The sequence below is a fragment of the Mchenga conophoros genome, linkage group LG7 (genome assembly GCF_057382185.1).
Source record: "Mchenga conophoros isolate Kocher_MC1m ecotype Shallow Benthic linkage group LG7, M_conophoros_male_GT1.1, whole genome shotgun sequence".
In the NCBI taxonomy this organism is placed as follows: domain Eukaryota; kingdom Metazoa; phylum Chordata; class Actinopteri; order Cichliformes; family Cichlidae; genus Mchenga; species Mchenga conophoros.
The window spans coordinates 65931539-65949540 of record NC_140532.1 but is presented as its reverse complement, the minus strand read 5'-3'; the positions used below and the strand labels follow the sequence as shown (position 1 = coordinate 65949540).

General features: G+C 41.0%; 1 protein-coding gene across 2 annotated transcripts in view; it reads right to left on the bottom strand.

Annotated features, from left to right (window-relative positions):
* Positions 1-2559: 2559 nt before the first annotated feature.
* kiaa0513 (KIAA0513 ortholog) overlaps positions 2560-18002 on the bottom strand; it is a 29163-nt gene continuing 13720 nt past the window's right edge. The window contains exons 4-13 of one of the 2 annotated variants that reach the window (XM_085280864.1): positions 13662-13735; positions 12864-12934; positions 11937-12144; positions 11809-11849; positions 11611-11683; positions 10716-10793; positions 10395-10424; positions 7792-7872; positions 6447-6541; positions 2560-6128 (exon numbers count right to left, since the gene is read on the bottom strand). In XM_085280864.1, coding sequence (XP_085136990.1) covers positions 6079-6128; positions 6447-6541; positions 7792-7872; positions 10395-10424; positions 10716-10793; positions 11611-11683; positions 11809-11849; positions 11937-12144; positions 12864-12934; positions 13662-13735 — 801 coding nt within the window. In that variant the 3' untranslated portion in view covers positions 2560-6078. The remainder of the gene's footprint in view (positions 6129-6446; positions 6542-7791; positions 7873-10394; positions 10425-10715; positions 10794-11610; positions 11684-11808; positions 11850-11936; positions 12145-12863; positions 12935-13661; positions 13736-18002) is intronic. The other variant, XM_085280865.1, reaches the window with a different exon arrangement.

Genomic DNA, 18002 nt, shown 5'->3' with positions numbered 1-18002 from the left:
GGAAAACAAAGGATTACACAAAGCGACTTTAAAACAAAGCTAAATACACTCACTGAGCACTTCATTAGGAACACCGTGACCCTTTTAAGCAGTAACAGTTTGCAGATGGACAGAGATGCACATGCAGGAAACCTGACGACATATTTCCATTTTACATCTACAGCCTGTGTGAATTCAATACGCGGATCAACATTCAAAGCTATGCAGGGAGGATGCACTCAATAAACCGGGAATAGTTTTATTTATCACTGCTGCAAATAAACAATGTGCGGCACATAAACAAACAAAAGGCTCTAATCAGTATTCGTGTGACCTTTAAAACAGAACCAGCTCTCCTGGGTGCAGTTTACAGTAGACTCAGTGGGCATGGAGCGACTGTGACCGTGAAAAGTTCCACAGAAGTCATGTAGCACCTCTAAGTCTTTTGTGTTTCATCTCGTTGCAGTTGTGCCTTCACAGTTACAGTGCGTCTCTTTGTAAACGTTTACGTTTCTTTGTGAACGATTGCTTGTTTCACTGTCTTTACAGACTTTGTGTTTCTTCATACTTGTTGCATATCTTTGTAGTTGTTCTTTTACCCTGTAAAACCTGAGCCATGAAATAATTGCCAGAAGATGTAATTTCTTTGAAACTGGAATATTTATTTAACCTCAGTTTGCAGTTTATAGAAGTTTTAATTTGTATCATTTCTTGACACATCCAACATGTTTTGTGTAATTTATTGCTCACAGCAGAAGTGCGTGAGTCGGATTTCATGCGTCAGATTTTTCATGGGAAAAAGAATCACGCCGGCACACCGTTTTTTCCCATTTGTGGTGATTTATTTGTTGTTGAACTGGAGGTGTTTAGTGTCTCTTTGTAGTGATTTCGTCGCTCTTGTAGTTGTTTTATATAACGATGCATTTTCTTTTTCTTTTCCAATTCAGGGTCACAGGCAGTTCTTGGAGAGTCTGTCCCAGCTGCCATGGGGCGACGGGTACACCCTGCGGTAAGGCTAACACAGAGGGACAGACAGACAGCCATTCACACTCGTGGGCAGTTTTGAATAGTCAATTAACCTCGCCCCACTAACTGCACAGACTGTGGGAGGAAACTGGAGAGAACCCCCACAGACACATGGACAACACAGGAAGGCCTCGGCCAGATGGTGGATTCTAACCCAAGACCTTTTTGTTGTGAGGCAACGGCACTAACCACTTTTCTACCATGCTGTTTTATTTATCTTTGAGGCAATTTTGCAGTTGACTGACTTGCCAACAAGAAGTGCTTACACAAGCTCTGAATAGCCATATTGAGGCCCCGAGGCCTTTGGCTCGTAGAACCGCAATTCTTCCGTAAGGCTGTCTCTGTTTTCTGTCTCGTCATTTAATTCCAGATTGAGTCAGAGATTCAATCCACTTGCTGCGTGACTTCTCGTTCTTCTCGCAACTGAAGAAATGTCTTCACCAGCGCACGTTTGGGCTCGTTTTGCTGCTGCAGACTGAACCTGGGGCGATGGCTCGCCTGGTATTCTGACCTGAGCTAAATGTAAAGCCTTTCACTCAGTATGTGGCATGGCCGTGTCACATGTGACTAGGCCTGGTATTAATTAGACAGCACAGAGTGCTCAGGGTGTGATGCTGCTGACTGGCCTTTCACAGCTCATTACATGGTATCCAATCAGAGCGCAGTCAGCATGACTGTTGTTTATTTATACGAAGAGCTGAAAATGGCCGAGTGCGGGCAGCTCGGAGCGAAGCTCAAACACTGGAACACTCAGGCACATTGTACTGTTGCAGAGGGTCGCGATCAACACCCGGCTCTCATTGACACAGACGTATAAAAGCTCAAAGAAACAGGCACCGGTCTGCGTACCTTTACTGTCATGTCAACTTTTCCAAAAGAAAAAGGTTTTTTCTTTTTTGGAAGAAAACAACAACACTTTCTGTAAAATTAGTATACAAAAATATCACTTTATGGATCCAGTATACCAACACTGCACTGACTTTAGCCTCATCACTGACCTCAACTCTATACAGTGGTTACACATACAGGAAGAAGCTAACAGCACAAACTCTGGTTTTTGATTACGCAGTTTACAATTTCTGCCACTAGGGGTCTCTCTCTCTCTTAACAGCAGGTAAAGTTTGAACCTTACATATGAATGGTCTAAAATGAGTTCTCTAAACCTTTAGCGTAATATTCTGTATTCAAAAGAAAAAGAAAGACAAAGTATTTGTGTACAGTGCTTCACTGATTTGGGGGATGGCTAGTGCAAAATGCAAAACAACATTTGTTGTTAAGTGCAACCAAATACTACTTTACAGCCTGAAATGGGTATGAACCCTTCTTCTTCTAATTTGAGCTTCTATATTGTTTAGATGTTTTTTGTCAGCTCTATAGCTCTTCTTGATTTCTTCTCATTTCATGCATCATCTGCTATTCATTCCCATTTCCAAGTCTTGTCAATCACCTTTAAAACGCTCTAAATAGAAGTGAAAGGTGAAAGTTTGGCAGCTAAAGGCTGCAGGTGAATCAAAGAGCACCAAAAACTGATCCCCAACTCCACCGACACATGGATGTTTTCCACATTCACGCCACAACAATGTAAGAATACTTTAATGATTTCACACGGTTTACACTACACAAAGTTCATCTTCAACATTTCACAGCAGACACGCAGGATGTAGAGAGGACGAGGGCACCAGCCATGCAGAGCAAATATAGGTTTATTCAGAGGGAGCTGAGAGTACAGATGAGTCTGGCAGCTAAAATGGGTGTTGAACTACAAGCATCCATTACTGCGCGGGTGGGGGTGGAGGGTATTTACAGTGAGGATGAAAGCAAAGATGTTTGGGTTAATGATGGTCAGCTGTGCCTCTGACAGATGAAGGTCGTCTGTGACTTTGGAGGTTGTTCAGTGGAAAAGCACTCCTCAGAAACCTTGTAACATATTAACAAATGTAGCTTTGATGAACATTACGTGGAATAACTTTCAACTGAGACACTGATTCCAGCTAAAATGACCCAGGCTCACTGATTTACTGCGCAATCACACAAACAAACTAAAAGCGGAAGCGTCTGATTGTGTAACAGCTGAATCGGTACAGTAAAAGTTTGAGTTGCGGGAATAAAAGCGGGAAGATTGCTTTGCTTTTTCCTGATGATGGACGCTATTTGGAACATGTAGAAATTTTTAAAAATTACTTGTGTAACTTTTTATGTACATTAAACCAATTAAACTGTTCTGACTCAGTAACTTAGTTTTTTTTTTTTTTTATTATTTCGCTGGTTGGTTTTATTTCAAGCGAGATATTATTTTTATAATTAAAAATTTCATTTGTGTTTTATTTATTTGGCGTGATATATAGAAGCTTTAAACTCACTAGAGAAATTTGCTGTCAATTAAAAGAATTTGGGCTACTGTCTCAAAATTGTGACTTCACACAAGTTACATGTGATAGAATTTCAAATAATGTCAAAAATTCAAGTTGGGCATTTTGAAATTCTCAGTATTTCAGAATAATCAAAAATTTTCACATAAACTGAAATTTTAAGAAAACGACTGAAAGTTTTGACAAATTTTCTGGCAAATTTTTTTCAACTTACATTTTTTCCGTTGGCAGAAAGTTTCCATAGTAACCGTTCTAATTTCAATATAATACATTTCATATCAGTTTACAATTCCACTCTTTAATTTCTAATTATATTTTTATGGTGTTTAAACACAAATCTAACAACATAGCCAAAAAATAATATTATGAAATAAAGTCACCTTCATTTTTTTAAATTACATAAACATTTATTGGTTCATTTATATCACTTACACAGTTTATTCACTTTATAAGTTGTTTTAAATTCACTTACCACTGAACAGTTTGGGGCTCTGTACCTTCACTTACACCTGAATTTGTCTCTAGAGGGATATGTTAGAATAAGTGTAGTGCAAATTGCTCATGCTTGGCTAAGAAGTACAACCAAAGGGTAATATTAAAAATCAGAGCATTTAAAGCTGGAACATGGGGACAAGCACAATGGTTAAGTCAGTGTGCACACAGTCTAAGAACGTGGGGAAAAATGGGTTTGGAGGATTTGCAAAGACGTCAGTTATGCACGTTGATCAAGATTGCTATGAACGAATGATTCACATTTAACAACAACATCAGTATCTGCACACATGAACACAGCTGGGATGTCCAGGGGGGCACTTCAGGGTCACATTACAATCAGACTAAGGTCAAGGTTCACAATTACATCTATGATTTATACCTTTACAATTAAACAACAACAGTATACAGAGAAATATGCAATATATACATAATAACTTCACTATTGGACAAAAATGGAATTCATCCCGCATGAATGTGTCAGCCTGACTTTAAAACCTTCATATATTCCTGTTTAAATTCTTCCACTGAGAAGTGCAGACAATGCTGCCCCACAGTGGCAGACTAAAGTAATACAAATGTCATATGGACGCACATGCACCAGAAACAGGCAACATGCTTAAATGATATTAATGTTACATTACAGCCACATGGAAACAGACCACAACACATGTCCATCACTGAAGACACAAACAGCCACAGCAGAGGAGCGGGTACGAATGTTTGGTCAGCTGAGTGAGGGTAGAATAACAGGATAAGGAAAAGGATGCTGATATGGACAGAAGGCACTTTGGAAAGATAAGGAGTCCCACAGTTACAGTAATAATAACAGTAAAACAAAATAAATAGATAAACAAAATCAGCATCTCTGAATTGCAAATGTGTGAATCTTGAAGTGAAAAACAAAAGGATTAAATAATCATTTCACATAAATTAGAGGCAAAAGATGGTTAGCTTAGCATAAAGCCACAAATCATTGTTATATCGACCTTTTCGCATCGATAAATAACTTGATATGATCTTCAGTGAGCTGAGGAGAGGAGCTGGAAGGCGGTTTGCCATGTTTGGTCAACAGCAGGCTTCTGTTTCTCGTTTCTGTAGCTAAGTTAACCCAATCATAACCCAATCATTGCTGTTGTTGCGACTTCATATTTAATTTACAGCTTTGAGAATGGATTCATTGAGTAAGGTTGTAACTGTGGTTGTTACCACCGTCTGTAACTGCTGCTCGAGCTAGCGTGACATAAAGGAAGCGGATGCCTGTGCAGCTTCTTTAGGAAGTTATATCATTTATGCTTATTTCATTGCAAAAATTGAAAACATTGTCGTTTTAAAGAAAAATATAGTTGTTGATTGATGATGTCACCTATAATCTAAGCCAGGTTAGCTCTTTAGCTCTTTTGTGTTACAATGAGAAGAACAAAAGATGTGCTAGCAGATCCAAAAGTTAGCTTTTTGGCCAAATGCTAAGTGAAGCGACCCCGTTTACTAAAACCGAGTTATTGGTTTGCAGTGTTAATTGTTGCGTGTAGCATCTTTGTGCGCACTGCCCTAAAGAGAATGCATGGGAAAATATTGCAATAAAGTTTTGCTTAAATGTAAATTTTATGAAACAGTTTTTGTGTATTTACAGAAAAAAAATGCACAATAAAGTTTCGAGGAATAAAAACTGACCTAAAGCCACCTGAACAGCAGATTAAAGCACAATGAATTCTTATTGCCATTAATGCTGATAGACAGGTTGCTTGACTTCTTCCTATAATAAATATGGTCACTGAGAAACACAGAATAAACAGCATATAGGATACGTAACATACACGTCACTGGTGTAATACATAAATCCAGTGTATCTGAGGCTGTTCGAGGCTTATACTGGATGGTTTATTCCTTTAGTTAACGTCACGGACAGATCTACCAGGTCACAGACACACGACTATTATAAATATTAAAGTAACGATGGCCTTATTATTGCTGATCCAGCACACGGTGCAGATGGAAGGGTTTTGCTACAGGTATGGCACAGCTCAGTACAGCAGGTCGTGTTGTTTTTCAGCAGCGCACCACACAAAAGCAGCAGGAAATTTAAAAAAAGAAAAAAGAGCCAGAGAGTCGGATAGAGCGACGTGGAGCTGGAAGGAAACGGCTGATGTGTTGCTGTGTGCTGTCAGATTGTCACGTGGAGGCTTTGAGATGCAGCCAGTCACTCTCAAACTCACTCTGCTGCCATTCGCTCTATGTGCTCAGTCAGCAGCTTGTACTGTTCTGCAGAGGGACAAAATACATGCGTTGTTCTTCCACACGTAAAGGAGCCACCTTTTAATTATTTACACACAGTTTATGATCACCGACAGACCAGCTGTGCATACAATGAAAACAAAAATATGAGATGGCATTTGGGTATTTTCTGATTACTGAATCACAAGTTTCTACCAGAAGACAACAGAAAAAAAATCCTTATCTTGAATTTTTAAATGATAATTTCAACTTTTAAATAACTGCCTTTTATTATCCCTATATATGAAAACATTGATCCATGAATACAAGAAAACTGGACCAATCCAAGGCTACTTCGTGCTTTACCTTCATTCAGGTTCCCAATAACTGCCTGCTTCTTCAGGAAGTCATTGCAGAGCTTCCTACTCAGACCAAACGCCAGCATGTTGTGAGTGAATGTCCTGAAAATACACACAACACCAACATCGTCTCAGTACAAGAGGAAAATATCACAAACACACAACAAATATTGTGCAGTCGTTGGCACATCCTCAGGGTTGTCACAATAACCGTGTTTTACAGTAACTATACGACTCAGTAACAGCATTACAGATATTATAGATTACACATGTAATATTATGGTATACATGATAATGGCGAAACAAAAATCTGCTATTGGGACACACCAATACGCCCAGCTGCAGAGGTTTTGTAGCCACCTCTCACCTTTTATTAATCATTTTCATGACTGTGGACTTATGCAGGACTAAAGTAATGGGCCCACCTTTTAATCTGTATTTAATCAGTATTGCATTTAATCTGCAATACTGTCTGCATTAACAGACATTGCAACACGTGCGTGGCTCTGTAACACCACTGTTACCACTGATGCAACAAGTCAGTTTGTGAAATTTCTGCCATGCACACGTTTCACGATCAGCTGTAAATGATGTTACTGCAAAGCGGAAGCATTTAGGAACCACAGCCGCTCGGCCACCAGTCGTCACGTCATGTAAAGTTACTGAGGGGGGGATCTGAGTGCCGAAGAACATAATCTGCATTAACATCAGCGCTTAAAATGTGTGCCGGGAGCTTCATGGCTGAGATGTGAGCCTCACATGAGTGTTGTAAACGTGGAAAACACTTCTCAGTCTGACGGATGAGTCACAGTTTGACCAATGCCAGGAGAACGTTACAAAAAAAAGGCAAAAAAAAGGCGGCATAGCTACATTTAATGTAATTTTTTTACATACACTACAAAAGTGTGATTTAAGCTTATTGTAGAGGTTCAGAAGTTATGAGCATTAGTCATGTATCTACACGTGAGGTGCTACTGTGCGCCCACACGAGCAACAGAAAGGTGACTGAAACCATCTTTGTAATAAAGTATTTGTTGTTTGAGACACTAAAAAGATGTTCAGATTATTTTATTAATTACCACTTATTATCTCATCACCTGTGTTTTGTTACCATTTTATTACCTCCACCTAGGAGCTCATGTTTTGGTTTGTCATTTGGTCTGCACCATCTGATTTTACTGCACTGCAAACTTCTTAAAGTATGTTTAAAAAAATGAATATACAGAAAATAAAATACTATTCCCTTCAAAGTAAATATTGCCCAGAGAGCGAGCTGCCCTGGCGGGCGTTCGCGCTCCTTGTTAGGATTTCTTTCTATTACTACGTGGAAATCACGGAGGTGTTTTGGTTACCCCAGCTGGCCAAAGGCGATGTTCTCATCGATTTTGTAGCTGTCCTTCTTCTCCTCATCAGTCATGTGACACCACTTCTCCCTGCAGCAAAAACACAGTCGCAGTCAGACTTCAGTTCCACTCGACCTTCAGCTCGTCCACAGGAACAGGTCAGGGGTGGGTGTCACACAAATATCGCATCCAGCAAGGTTTCTTTACACAGAACATTGTGATTTTTTTTAAACTACATTGTGAAAAGCCAAGAAAAACCAAACAAGCATGACATCCAACCCTGTGACTGTCACTTTCATTTCATTACACATATAAGACACGAAAGAGCACATTAACCAGCCATCAGCGAAAAGACAACAACAAATGATTCATTCACAAAGAATCATCATTGTCAACACATGAAAAGCACTGATTTGGACTTTAGTGCTGCAAAACAAATATTTATGAATCTGGAAATGTTTCCAGATTATTATTGTCTGAGGTCTTTGATGTGAGTCCATGTTCATTTTCTCGTCTATGTCGATGATGCAGCTTTACATGTGTGCTCCGTTTGTCTCTTATAATTTACATTTGACAGTTTTGACTCATTTGTCCTGAATTTGAATTAAATCTTTTATAACGCTTGAAAAAGAAGAAAACATGCCGTCATCTGTCTTTGAAGCAACACGCCACAAACTCCCCGAATAATGAAATCTTATCTGAGTCTGTCCTGGAAAAACAAAATCAAAACTATAAGTTGAAAATGAATTCATGACTTCTGTCACACACAGACGGCTATGTGTGAATATTTTTTATGCACTTATTATTATATCCATTGCTAACATCATATATTTGTCAAGGCAGAAATGAAAGAAGATCAAACATGTTACATTTTTTACATTTTTAAATTCTTATTTTTGCACGTCTATATTTAGATGTAACCAGTCTGCAGTGTAAGTACAAAAGCAAGCACACACACTGATTTTTAAAAAAGGCAGGAGAGGGGAACATGCAGATGGAGTCAGAGGAAAAAAAATGCAAGCAGATTAATGGTTTGAACATGCAGTGAGCTGTGAAGAGGCAGAGAGCATCTCCAGACTGCAGTGGATCTGCTGCCATCTATAAATACCATCCCAGACATTATACAAGCCCTCTTTGCACATTCCGGATATTAACTGTGGGTGTGATGCTTGTCAGAGGTAGGCACAAAAATCACTTCAACTGCAGCGTGACAGAGCTGCGCCCGACAGCCCCGACATGCCAACAGCCGTCGAAGAAAGAAAGAAGAAAAAAATGATCTTCACATCTCACCGTGCTCTGATTATGCAGATGTCCACATAGCACAGCCTCACATTACTCTCTGGTCATCACTAACAGAGGATCTCCTCTCACGGTTCACCGGAGCACATGTGACAAATCAGACCCGGGGCGACTGCCAGACCTCGAGACTCAAGTTCTGACATCCATCGGACATTTTTGGGGTTTTTAGCACAGATTCCTACAGATTTCCATCTTTATTCACCCATCAGAACATCTGGCGAGCACGGCTGTCGTGCAGTGAAATTGGAGGTCGTCTGTTTTGGTGACTATGGAGTCAGAGTGTCACCATAGTAATCGGTCTGGCACAAATCAGTGACGCATTTTAAAAAGCTGTAACGTTCACAATGCCGGGTGTCCACACCGCCCGGTGGTGTGACAACAATACTCCAGCAGCCTTTTACGGCTGGGGGTAAAGACTGTTAATGGTTGTAACACTCGTGACACAGAAGTCATTTTTGTTGCTGTGGATGTTTGAGCTGTCAGCGTTCATACTCATCCATCCAAGTCATGCATGGATTTGTGGAGTCACCGCTTCCTATGAGAAATGAAGCTACTCAGTGAGTTCACAGTTCCTTTGCATTATTAACCAGATGAGGTGGTTCTCGCAAGCTGCCCCTCAGCAGGCTTCCTGACCTTGGCCAATCAGAAGAACGTGGATTTTAAGGTCCCCATTTCAACTTAAGGGGATAGCTTAGCTTCGCTGACAGTGAATCAACCACAAATAACGTAAAGAGAGACAACACCCAAGCAGAAGGAAGCATTAATATAGAGAAAATGGGCACTGCTGTGTTTTCTGCTCTAAACTTTAAGCTACAAAAACGGGGGGGGGGTAACTTTTAATACCAAGCACAGCAAACAACAGGGGAAAAGTACTTGACTTTTAGCTAGCAAGGAAGCTATAAAGCAGGCAGACCTCAGTCCAGCAGAGCGCCTTCGGGACAGGAGATTCACATCACTGCAGCAACTCTGTGATGCTAACGTGTCAACATGCACAAAATCTCTTCCATGAAGAATTACGGCAGCTCAACAGAGGCCCGACCTGCTACTAACAAGGTATCCCTAATAAAGTGGCCCTCTGAGTGTAGTTTGGCGTCTGTCTTGTATATTAGCAGGAAGTGGTATGTACCATGCAAAGTGCAGTATGGCAGCAGCAGAGACCTATGTAAAGACCTATGTCATTCACATTGACATTCTCAAAGCTCTCTGTCCCCTTCAGGTTTAGTCCTCATGAAGATCTGCCCTTTGCCTTCTCCTCCACCTAAATCTTTGATCTTTGCTTGTTTTGGTTTTTTTGGACAAACAGAGGGACAGACCTCACATGTTTCTCTTCATCCTGCGTTCCCCTGCCCGGCAGCAAGGCACAAGGAGACAAAGGGTTAAAGTCAGCATGCAGAAAAGGAGAGAACAATAGCAGCTTTTAGAGAAGGAGAAGGAGAGGAGAGCAGACAGGTGGAGAAAACAGAGGAAGGAAAGGAGGAGAAAGAAGAGAGGAGAGAAAAGGAGAAAACAGGTGAAGAGGGGGCTAGAGGCAACAGTAGCAAATATTTCATTTAGACAGGAAGTGACAAAGCAATAGGTGCTCCTTTAAACTCTAGAGATTCATATTTCCATCATTTAGTATTAAACAGACTCACCTCGTGGTCGGAGATCTTTTCTTCCTCTCACAATGGACAGCATCAAAAAAGGCGGCGTTCCAAAATCTCAGCGTGTGCCTGACAGACAGAACATGGACACGTTTCAGGCTTCACGCCTCCACCGCTTCACCAAACAGCCAGAAATAACCGTCACTTCTCCAGGCACAAAGAGGCTCTGGTATGATTCATACTGCAATGCCAACCATTTCTAACATGTGCAGTTCCCAACGCGCCGGTAATGACTCAGTGAAATTGGGGTGGGGGGGCAACAATGTGTAGAAGCTGCTTTTTGAAATTAAGCAGTAAACCAAACAGAGCTCCTTTTTGCGTCGTGCCACTGATTTGAAATGTTACCTTTTTGTTTCTCATCACTTTCAGTTCAATATTGTTACTTTTTAATTTGTAACAATTTATGTTATATGGTCACATTATGACATTTTGAACAATGACTGTGAATTAAGGTTGTTTTTCATCTCCTAATGTCATACAGTTTATGCCATAATACACTTAGGTTTTGTGCGTGGGATCATTGTCCTGTTTCATGACCCAGTTTGGGTCGAGCTTTAGCTGTAGCACAGACGGCCTCACATCTGACTCCAGAGGACGGCCGGTACTGTCAAGAACTTAAACATTAAACATGCTAACTATGGAGCTTTAGGCTTTTTGCATTTTCTCTGAGCGACACACGGTCATTCTTTGGGGTGAATTTCCTGACGTTCCCGACCAGCAAACCACCCAAACCTCTGCTTTTATAGAGGTGCTCACACGTGCTGATGATCAGTTCATCAGGTGCATTTGATTAGCATCACCTGGCTGCTACAGAACTCAGTGTATTCTAGTTTTCTCTTAATTGAGTCCTGTGAAAAGTTTCTTCCTCACATGATGTGATTCTTACCAGATAGGTTGCTGCTTCAGGTGAGTGTACAGGTACACCTTTTCCCCTTTCTTTTCCTCTGGAGCGCCTGACACTGAAGAGGAGGATGAAATATAACAGGCAGGGATGGACTCAGGTTTGTTTCTAGAACATTCTTTAAAAAAGTAAGAGCACTGGAGTAGCAAAGTGAAATAAAAAATGATTTCTGAGCTACGATACCTGGTGATTTAGGCTTCGTCTCCCCCGGATTTTCCCCATCACTGCAAAACAGATTGTAAGAGTGAGGAATACAGTGACAAGCGAAAGTGTTAATGAACAGACTCAAAGGAGGAGGTGCAGATGCTCACTCAGACTTGGGAGCCACTGAGCTTCTCAGCTTGCTCTCCAGGCCCCCAAAGAAGCCTTTGACGTCAGTCTTGGACGTGTGTTTAAGGAGGCGCTCGGCAGCGTCCTTCTTCCCTGACAGCCAGGTGTTAGCCTTGTTGAGATAAGAGTCCAGACCAGCTGGAGCACCACCGCGATCCAACAGCTCCGAGGGAGATGGCTGAGACTTTCCTGAGAAGAAAAGCTCAAAATGCTGAGTGCTAACGTTGCCTAACAGCATCTCCCAGCAGCTACCTGCTTTGCACCGTCTGAGGTGGGGGGTTATTTTCACAGGTGTTCACTGAAGTACTTAAAAAAAATAGGCCCGTGTGAGATTTAATGAAGTGAACGCTTCACTTTAGCCCAGCAGCAACTCAGTGAGCTGGAAACGAAAACAGTCATTAGTCTGTAAGATTGTGTTCACAACACAAAAGTGGAAACATGCTGTTACTCTGTGTAATCAGGGCTCTCTGCAGTCTGCAGCAGACCTTTGTGTGTCGCTTTGCGCCACAGTGCAAGTTGTTATAGACAGAAAAAAATATTTAACTTAGCAGACGTGCCTGCAGACTCGCTGATGCAATGCACTGTGTCACAGTGGTGTACTAATCACTCAGTGCTTCCTGCTTGCATAAGCACAAACACTACCTTTATTTGTGATGCTGCTGCAAGAGAAACCACAGAGCCAAACCCTGCTGGTAACATTCCCTGAATCAGCACTGAGGTGTCTTGTTTTTATAAAACAGACACAAACACAGATGTCTGTCTTTTGCACTTTTGCAGCTAAAAGTTGGAAAAGAAAAGCCTTTAATTTGGGCTGCAGAGGCTCAGCAGCGTTTCTCTTAAAAAGCAACACCTTACAGTCGCTCTGAGGTGGCGTACAGACTGTTTTCAAGAACTTCAGCTGATCTTACCAACGTAATAATAAGTGAAGCACATGGTCATGAGGTTTTTTGCCGGGCTGTAGTCGTCCATCTGGTAACACCTGCAACAGAAAAACAAAACAAGAAAACACAGCATTTCTTCAGATGTGATCCTATGAAATGATGACTTTGGTGGAAAATATATGAACTAAATATTATGTAAAGTATGCAGAAGTATATTTTTAGCACCCTTTGTCTGTTTCTGTGGAATTTAAGCAAAAACCACTCAATGCTGAATTTTCTGAAACTTGTTGGAGAGGTAAACAAATGAAGATGCATTTACTGCCTTGGGTGTGTGTTTGAGGTCATGTTCATGCAGAAAATCTTCAGAGATCCTGGAGAATTATTGCTCAACAACACTTTAATGATCCCAATAAGGTCGGACTCGTTGGAAGTTAACAGTAAAGAAAAGAGGAGCAGCTCTTTCTGCACATTACTGCAAAGGTTTTACTTCTTTTTGTTTTGTGGCACAGTTCAATTTTCTAATATTACCGTATTTACTTAAAGTTCCTTTTAATGTCAGAATGTAATGTTCTTGACAGATTTATCTGATCTTTCATGTAATCTGTGACTGATTATTAACAACTGAATAATCTTCAAATTACCTTGAATGCACATAGAAGAATAAAAACCTCAAGCTAACGCGAGCGCCACGTTCGGTTCAGCAGCATTTGCAAGACGCAGCTTTGATTCCAGCTCTGCTAAAAACTTATGTCACATGACCACTTATTCAAAATGATGGCTCAAGTTCACAGTAAAAAAAGTTACAGTTGGACCGTATTTACTTACTCAAATAGCACAACTGCAAAAGACTGCACGAGTCTGTAGAAGGTGGCCTCGCTCACACATTTGGAGTGGCAGCGCTGTGAACACAGTACAAGTACATGTCACTGCAAGGAAACAACATTTCAGGAGAATATAACACCTGCGCTTCTTTCTTCACATGCATCAGAGTGATGGTTTTCCCGTCACACGACAAACAAGAAAACAATCGAAAACACATCTTTTTCAGCTAATGCCGTATTCACCAGATTCCCTCCTTCCTTGATTAAACCACAGCGTGTGGCTTTGCAGGAAATGACTGAGCCTTGAGCTATGAGCCCGTGAGATGCTTTTAAAGACTGTTCTCTCTGTAACAGCCAGTGGGCTCAATGTTGCAAACAGTAAACGAGTCAGAAGGACGATGGTGGTGTTGGTCAGGGTTTGCTGGTGGAATTTGTGGAAAGAGGAAAACAAATATAAAACAACAGACTTATCTCTGCGGCCACAGCTCAGCCGTTTCCTGTTGATGTGAGAACATCGAGAAGGCCAGAAGGAGCTGAGGATGCACAGTGTAAAATCTACACATGAGTTTATCATTTGTTTGAACACTCGTTTGTTTTTGACTCGACACAAACCCGACGGATCAGCAGCATCTGTAATTTAGGAGTCAGGCACCTGTCTGCATGTAAAGACAGGTAAGAAAGAAGAAGAAGAAGTGCAAATGACTCCTTCAGTGAACTCTGATGGAAATTTGCTACAACTGGCAAACAAAGCCTTCACTGTGTCTCAGCTCTAAAGTGTTTGATGACTACCACGTCGGGCTGGAACCAATTATTTCATTTAATCTGCTGATTATTGTTTGGATTAACCATTTAGTCCATGAACCGTTTCCAATGCTTTGTTCTCGTTTGTATAATTTTGTTTGTTTAAGAAAGCAAACCCAGAGATACGCCGGCCTCTGGAACATTTATCAGGAGGGGATCAGGGGCCTTTCCAGAGACGCCGAGGCCGTTCAGCTGGATATCCAGGAGTCTTCTCAGCTGAGAAGACAGAACAAGTGGCACGTGTCTTAATATTGAGGACGTGAAGGATGAGATGCAGAAAGCTCAAGGACTTGAAGAACCACCATAACTAAAGCTCAGGAACTTTGCCAAGAACTCAAAGAGGTGAATGAGAAGCAGAGCTCAAAGTGACAAAACGGGAGGTGAGAATCTCGACAGAGAACTCCCGAGAGACAAAAAAGAAAGTGAAAATGATCAACTGAAGGCTGTGGGAGTCGCAGAGTGTCTTCAAGGAAATAAAAGAAAAACATGCAGAAGGTCTCAGAGTCAGAAGCGTGTTCAGCTGAGCTCAGTTTGGAAACAACAAATTTCATCTTGAGATCCTGGAGCTGCAGCAAACGCTCAAGTAAGAAAAAGACTCGGAACCGGACAGAAGCCGCAAACCTCAAGACCTTCAATGTGACACACTGCGACTGACGCTCCGGGAGGGCTGAAGCGACAGGACCGAGGAGGCCCAAGGGGTCGGAGAAAAGCTACCAGCTGACAGCAGGGCAAGCTGAGGGAGACAGAAAAAAAGCAGGAAGTAGTAGTTCGAGACATCGTGGAGCTCACACAGATGCTCAGAAACACGTTTGACAGTCCAGGCAGAGAAGCATGAAGCCGAGGCTGCGGAGAAACTGCACCGCATGGCTAAAAACAAAATCAGCTGCCAGAGTGAAGACGGCTTTTACAAACTTCTCATTTGACAAATAAGTAATCAAATCTCATATGTTGATTAATCAGAATCAGAATCAGAATACTTTATTGATCCCTGGGGGAAATTATTTTTTGTTACAGTGCTCCATTTTAAACCAACATTAAGACAAGACAGACAATACGCTAACTAAGAATAGTACAATATATACATATATATACATACATACATACATAAGTCACTTATAAATAAATATTTGGAAAAGAAACATGTGTAGTTGTAGCAGCAACAGTGTGTTAAGTGGATGCGTTGTACAGGGAGATGGCCACAGGCAGGAATGATTTCCTGTGTCGTTCAGTGGTGCTTTTCGGTAATCTCAGTCTCTCACTGAACGAGCTCCTGTGACTGACCAGCATGTCATGGAGTGGGTGGGAGGTGTTATCCAACATTGTCTTTATCCTGGACAGCATCCGCCTCTCCGACACCACCTTGAGGGAGTCCAGCTCCATCCCCACAACATTGCTGGCCTTACGGATCAGTTTATTAAGTCTGTTGGCATCTGCGACCTTAATAAACTGATCCGTAAGGCCAGCAATGTTGTGGGGATGGAGCTGTGTCTCTACACCAAATGACTCCATCACAGTGCAGAAATGAAACCTTCAGGGTGTTTTGTTTGAGTTCCTTAAAGCTCATTTTTGCACAATAGAAAGCAGAAAGGTCGCTTTTTGTACAACACAGCAGCAAAAGGAAAAAACCAAAAGAATTTAAAAAGGACACAGAGGCTACTAAACTAGCTCGTAACAATGTGCAACAACATGTGACTGTGTGTACTTTCAGTCATTAAAAGGAGAATAATGTAACAAAAACCATCTAAAAACACAAGTTTGAAGTCAGCGCCACTTTAGAATAATATCACAAATCGAATGCTGTTTTTAAATCCTCTGCAGCAGCACAGTTTCCACCTCTGAGGAAAGTTGTTTTCCAAAAAGTCCGAATGACAGCAGCAGTCAAAGAGCTCCAACACTTTGGAGCCGACTACACTGCAGCTCCATAGCAGTAATTTTCTCAGTATATTCTGCCATGGTTTACTCTTAATGTCACTTAATACCACCACTAACATGGTGGGTAATTATCTTCATGCCTCTAAGATGCGTAGTTTGTGACGTCTCTAATAGTTTCCAAAATTGCTTTAGATATGAATGAGCAGCGGGCTCGACTGAGAAGAGAGGAAGACTGACTCACTGACACAGGTCGGCTTTTAAAGAAAGTCTGAAACTACTTTTTAATATCACCTTATCATAAATGCTTCCACATAAACTGGAGTTAGAAATTAAGACGTTGCCAAAGCGAATATCTGTAAAGGCAGTGCTGTCTGCTCTTCATCAATGTGACGTTAGCTTGCTCGTTGTTGGTCAGCACTGTTTTTGCTGCTGTGCTTGGTTCTTGAAATGTTTGCATAAATCACATCAGAAGAATCTTACATTTCCAAAGGTATGTTGTAGAGATGGCACGATACCACTTTTTTATGTCCGATACCGATACCGATATCATAAATTTGGATATCTGCCGATACCGATATGAATCCGATATAGTGTTTTTTAATCAACAAAACTGTTTTTTAAAATATCTTGCTGCATTTTGCAAGTCTGCAAGTTCATACTCAAGTTTAAAACAACAACTACACTAAAGCTATTCTGTTATACCTGTATGCAAAAAAAAATATTTCATAGTTCAGCAATACTGATCAATCTAATAAACTTAAACCTACACCATCCTCACTATTCTGGTATTTTAAAGAGTACTTAGCATAAATATTAAGCAACCTAACTAATAGGGTTCCAACTCCCAGCAACAACAAAAATAAATAAATAAAAAATAGAGAACCACCCCTCACGCGCCACCTCATGATGCTTAATCGACGTAATCAACCTTAATTTGATGCAGTGTGAAAAAAAATGCACAGAAATCAATTATTTTTCAAGAAATATTAAATAGATTCAACATCTTTCTTCAACAAAATTGCAGACTGCACAGATGGTACCTTCCCAAAGTAAAAAGTACTATAGCTTACTAGGGTATATTAGACTTAATAGTCACTATATACAGTAATTGACTTCTATTCATTTTACATCAAATTAAAACTTTGGGTGTCAGATAATTATTTATTAAAAGCTCGACATTTTAAATGAGAATAAGAAAGAAAAGTCTGTCTTTGTGCCCCCTTTTCCCTGTTCATGCCCTATCGGCCCCCCTGGCTAAACTTTGCTAGATCCGCCCCTGCACAGTTACAGCCGTCAGCTACGTAGAAAAAGATCCTCGAGTAGAAAGTAATATTAAATAAATTCTAACAACAGCTTATCAAGCTTAAACGTTCTGCTGTTGTTCAGCCGCTGGTTTCCTCTTTCTGGTGCAAAGTGGGCCAAAAACAAACGGAGTCGCGACAGAAAAGCCGATCAGCTGATCAGTTTCATGATTGAAGTAGCAGCCGGAGAGCGAGAGGCAGTCGCTTGTTAAGCTTAACGTGGGAATGCTTTACAAACATTCAGAGATGGACTTACACACTTGCTTTACTTCTCTCGGGGATAACTTTGTCGGAGATGAAATGCCAGGTTGCTAGCGAAGCTCCACATGCTATCCAGACCACCGACAGGTCCGGCATGCCACAGCTGCTCT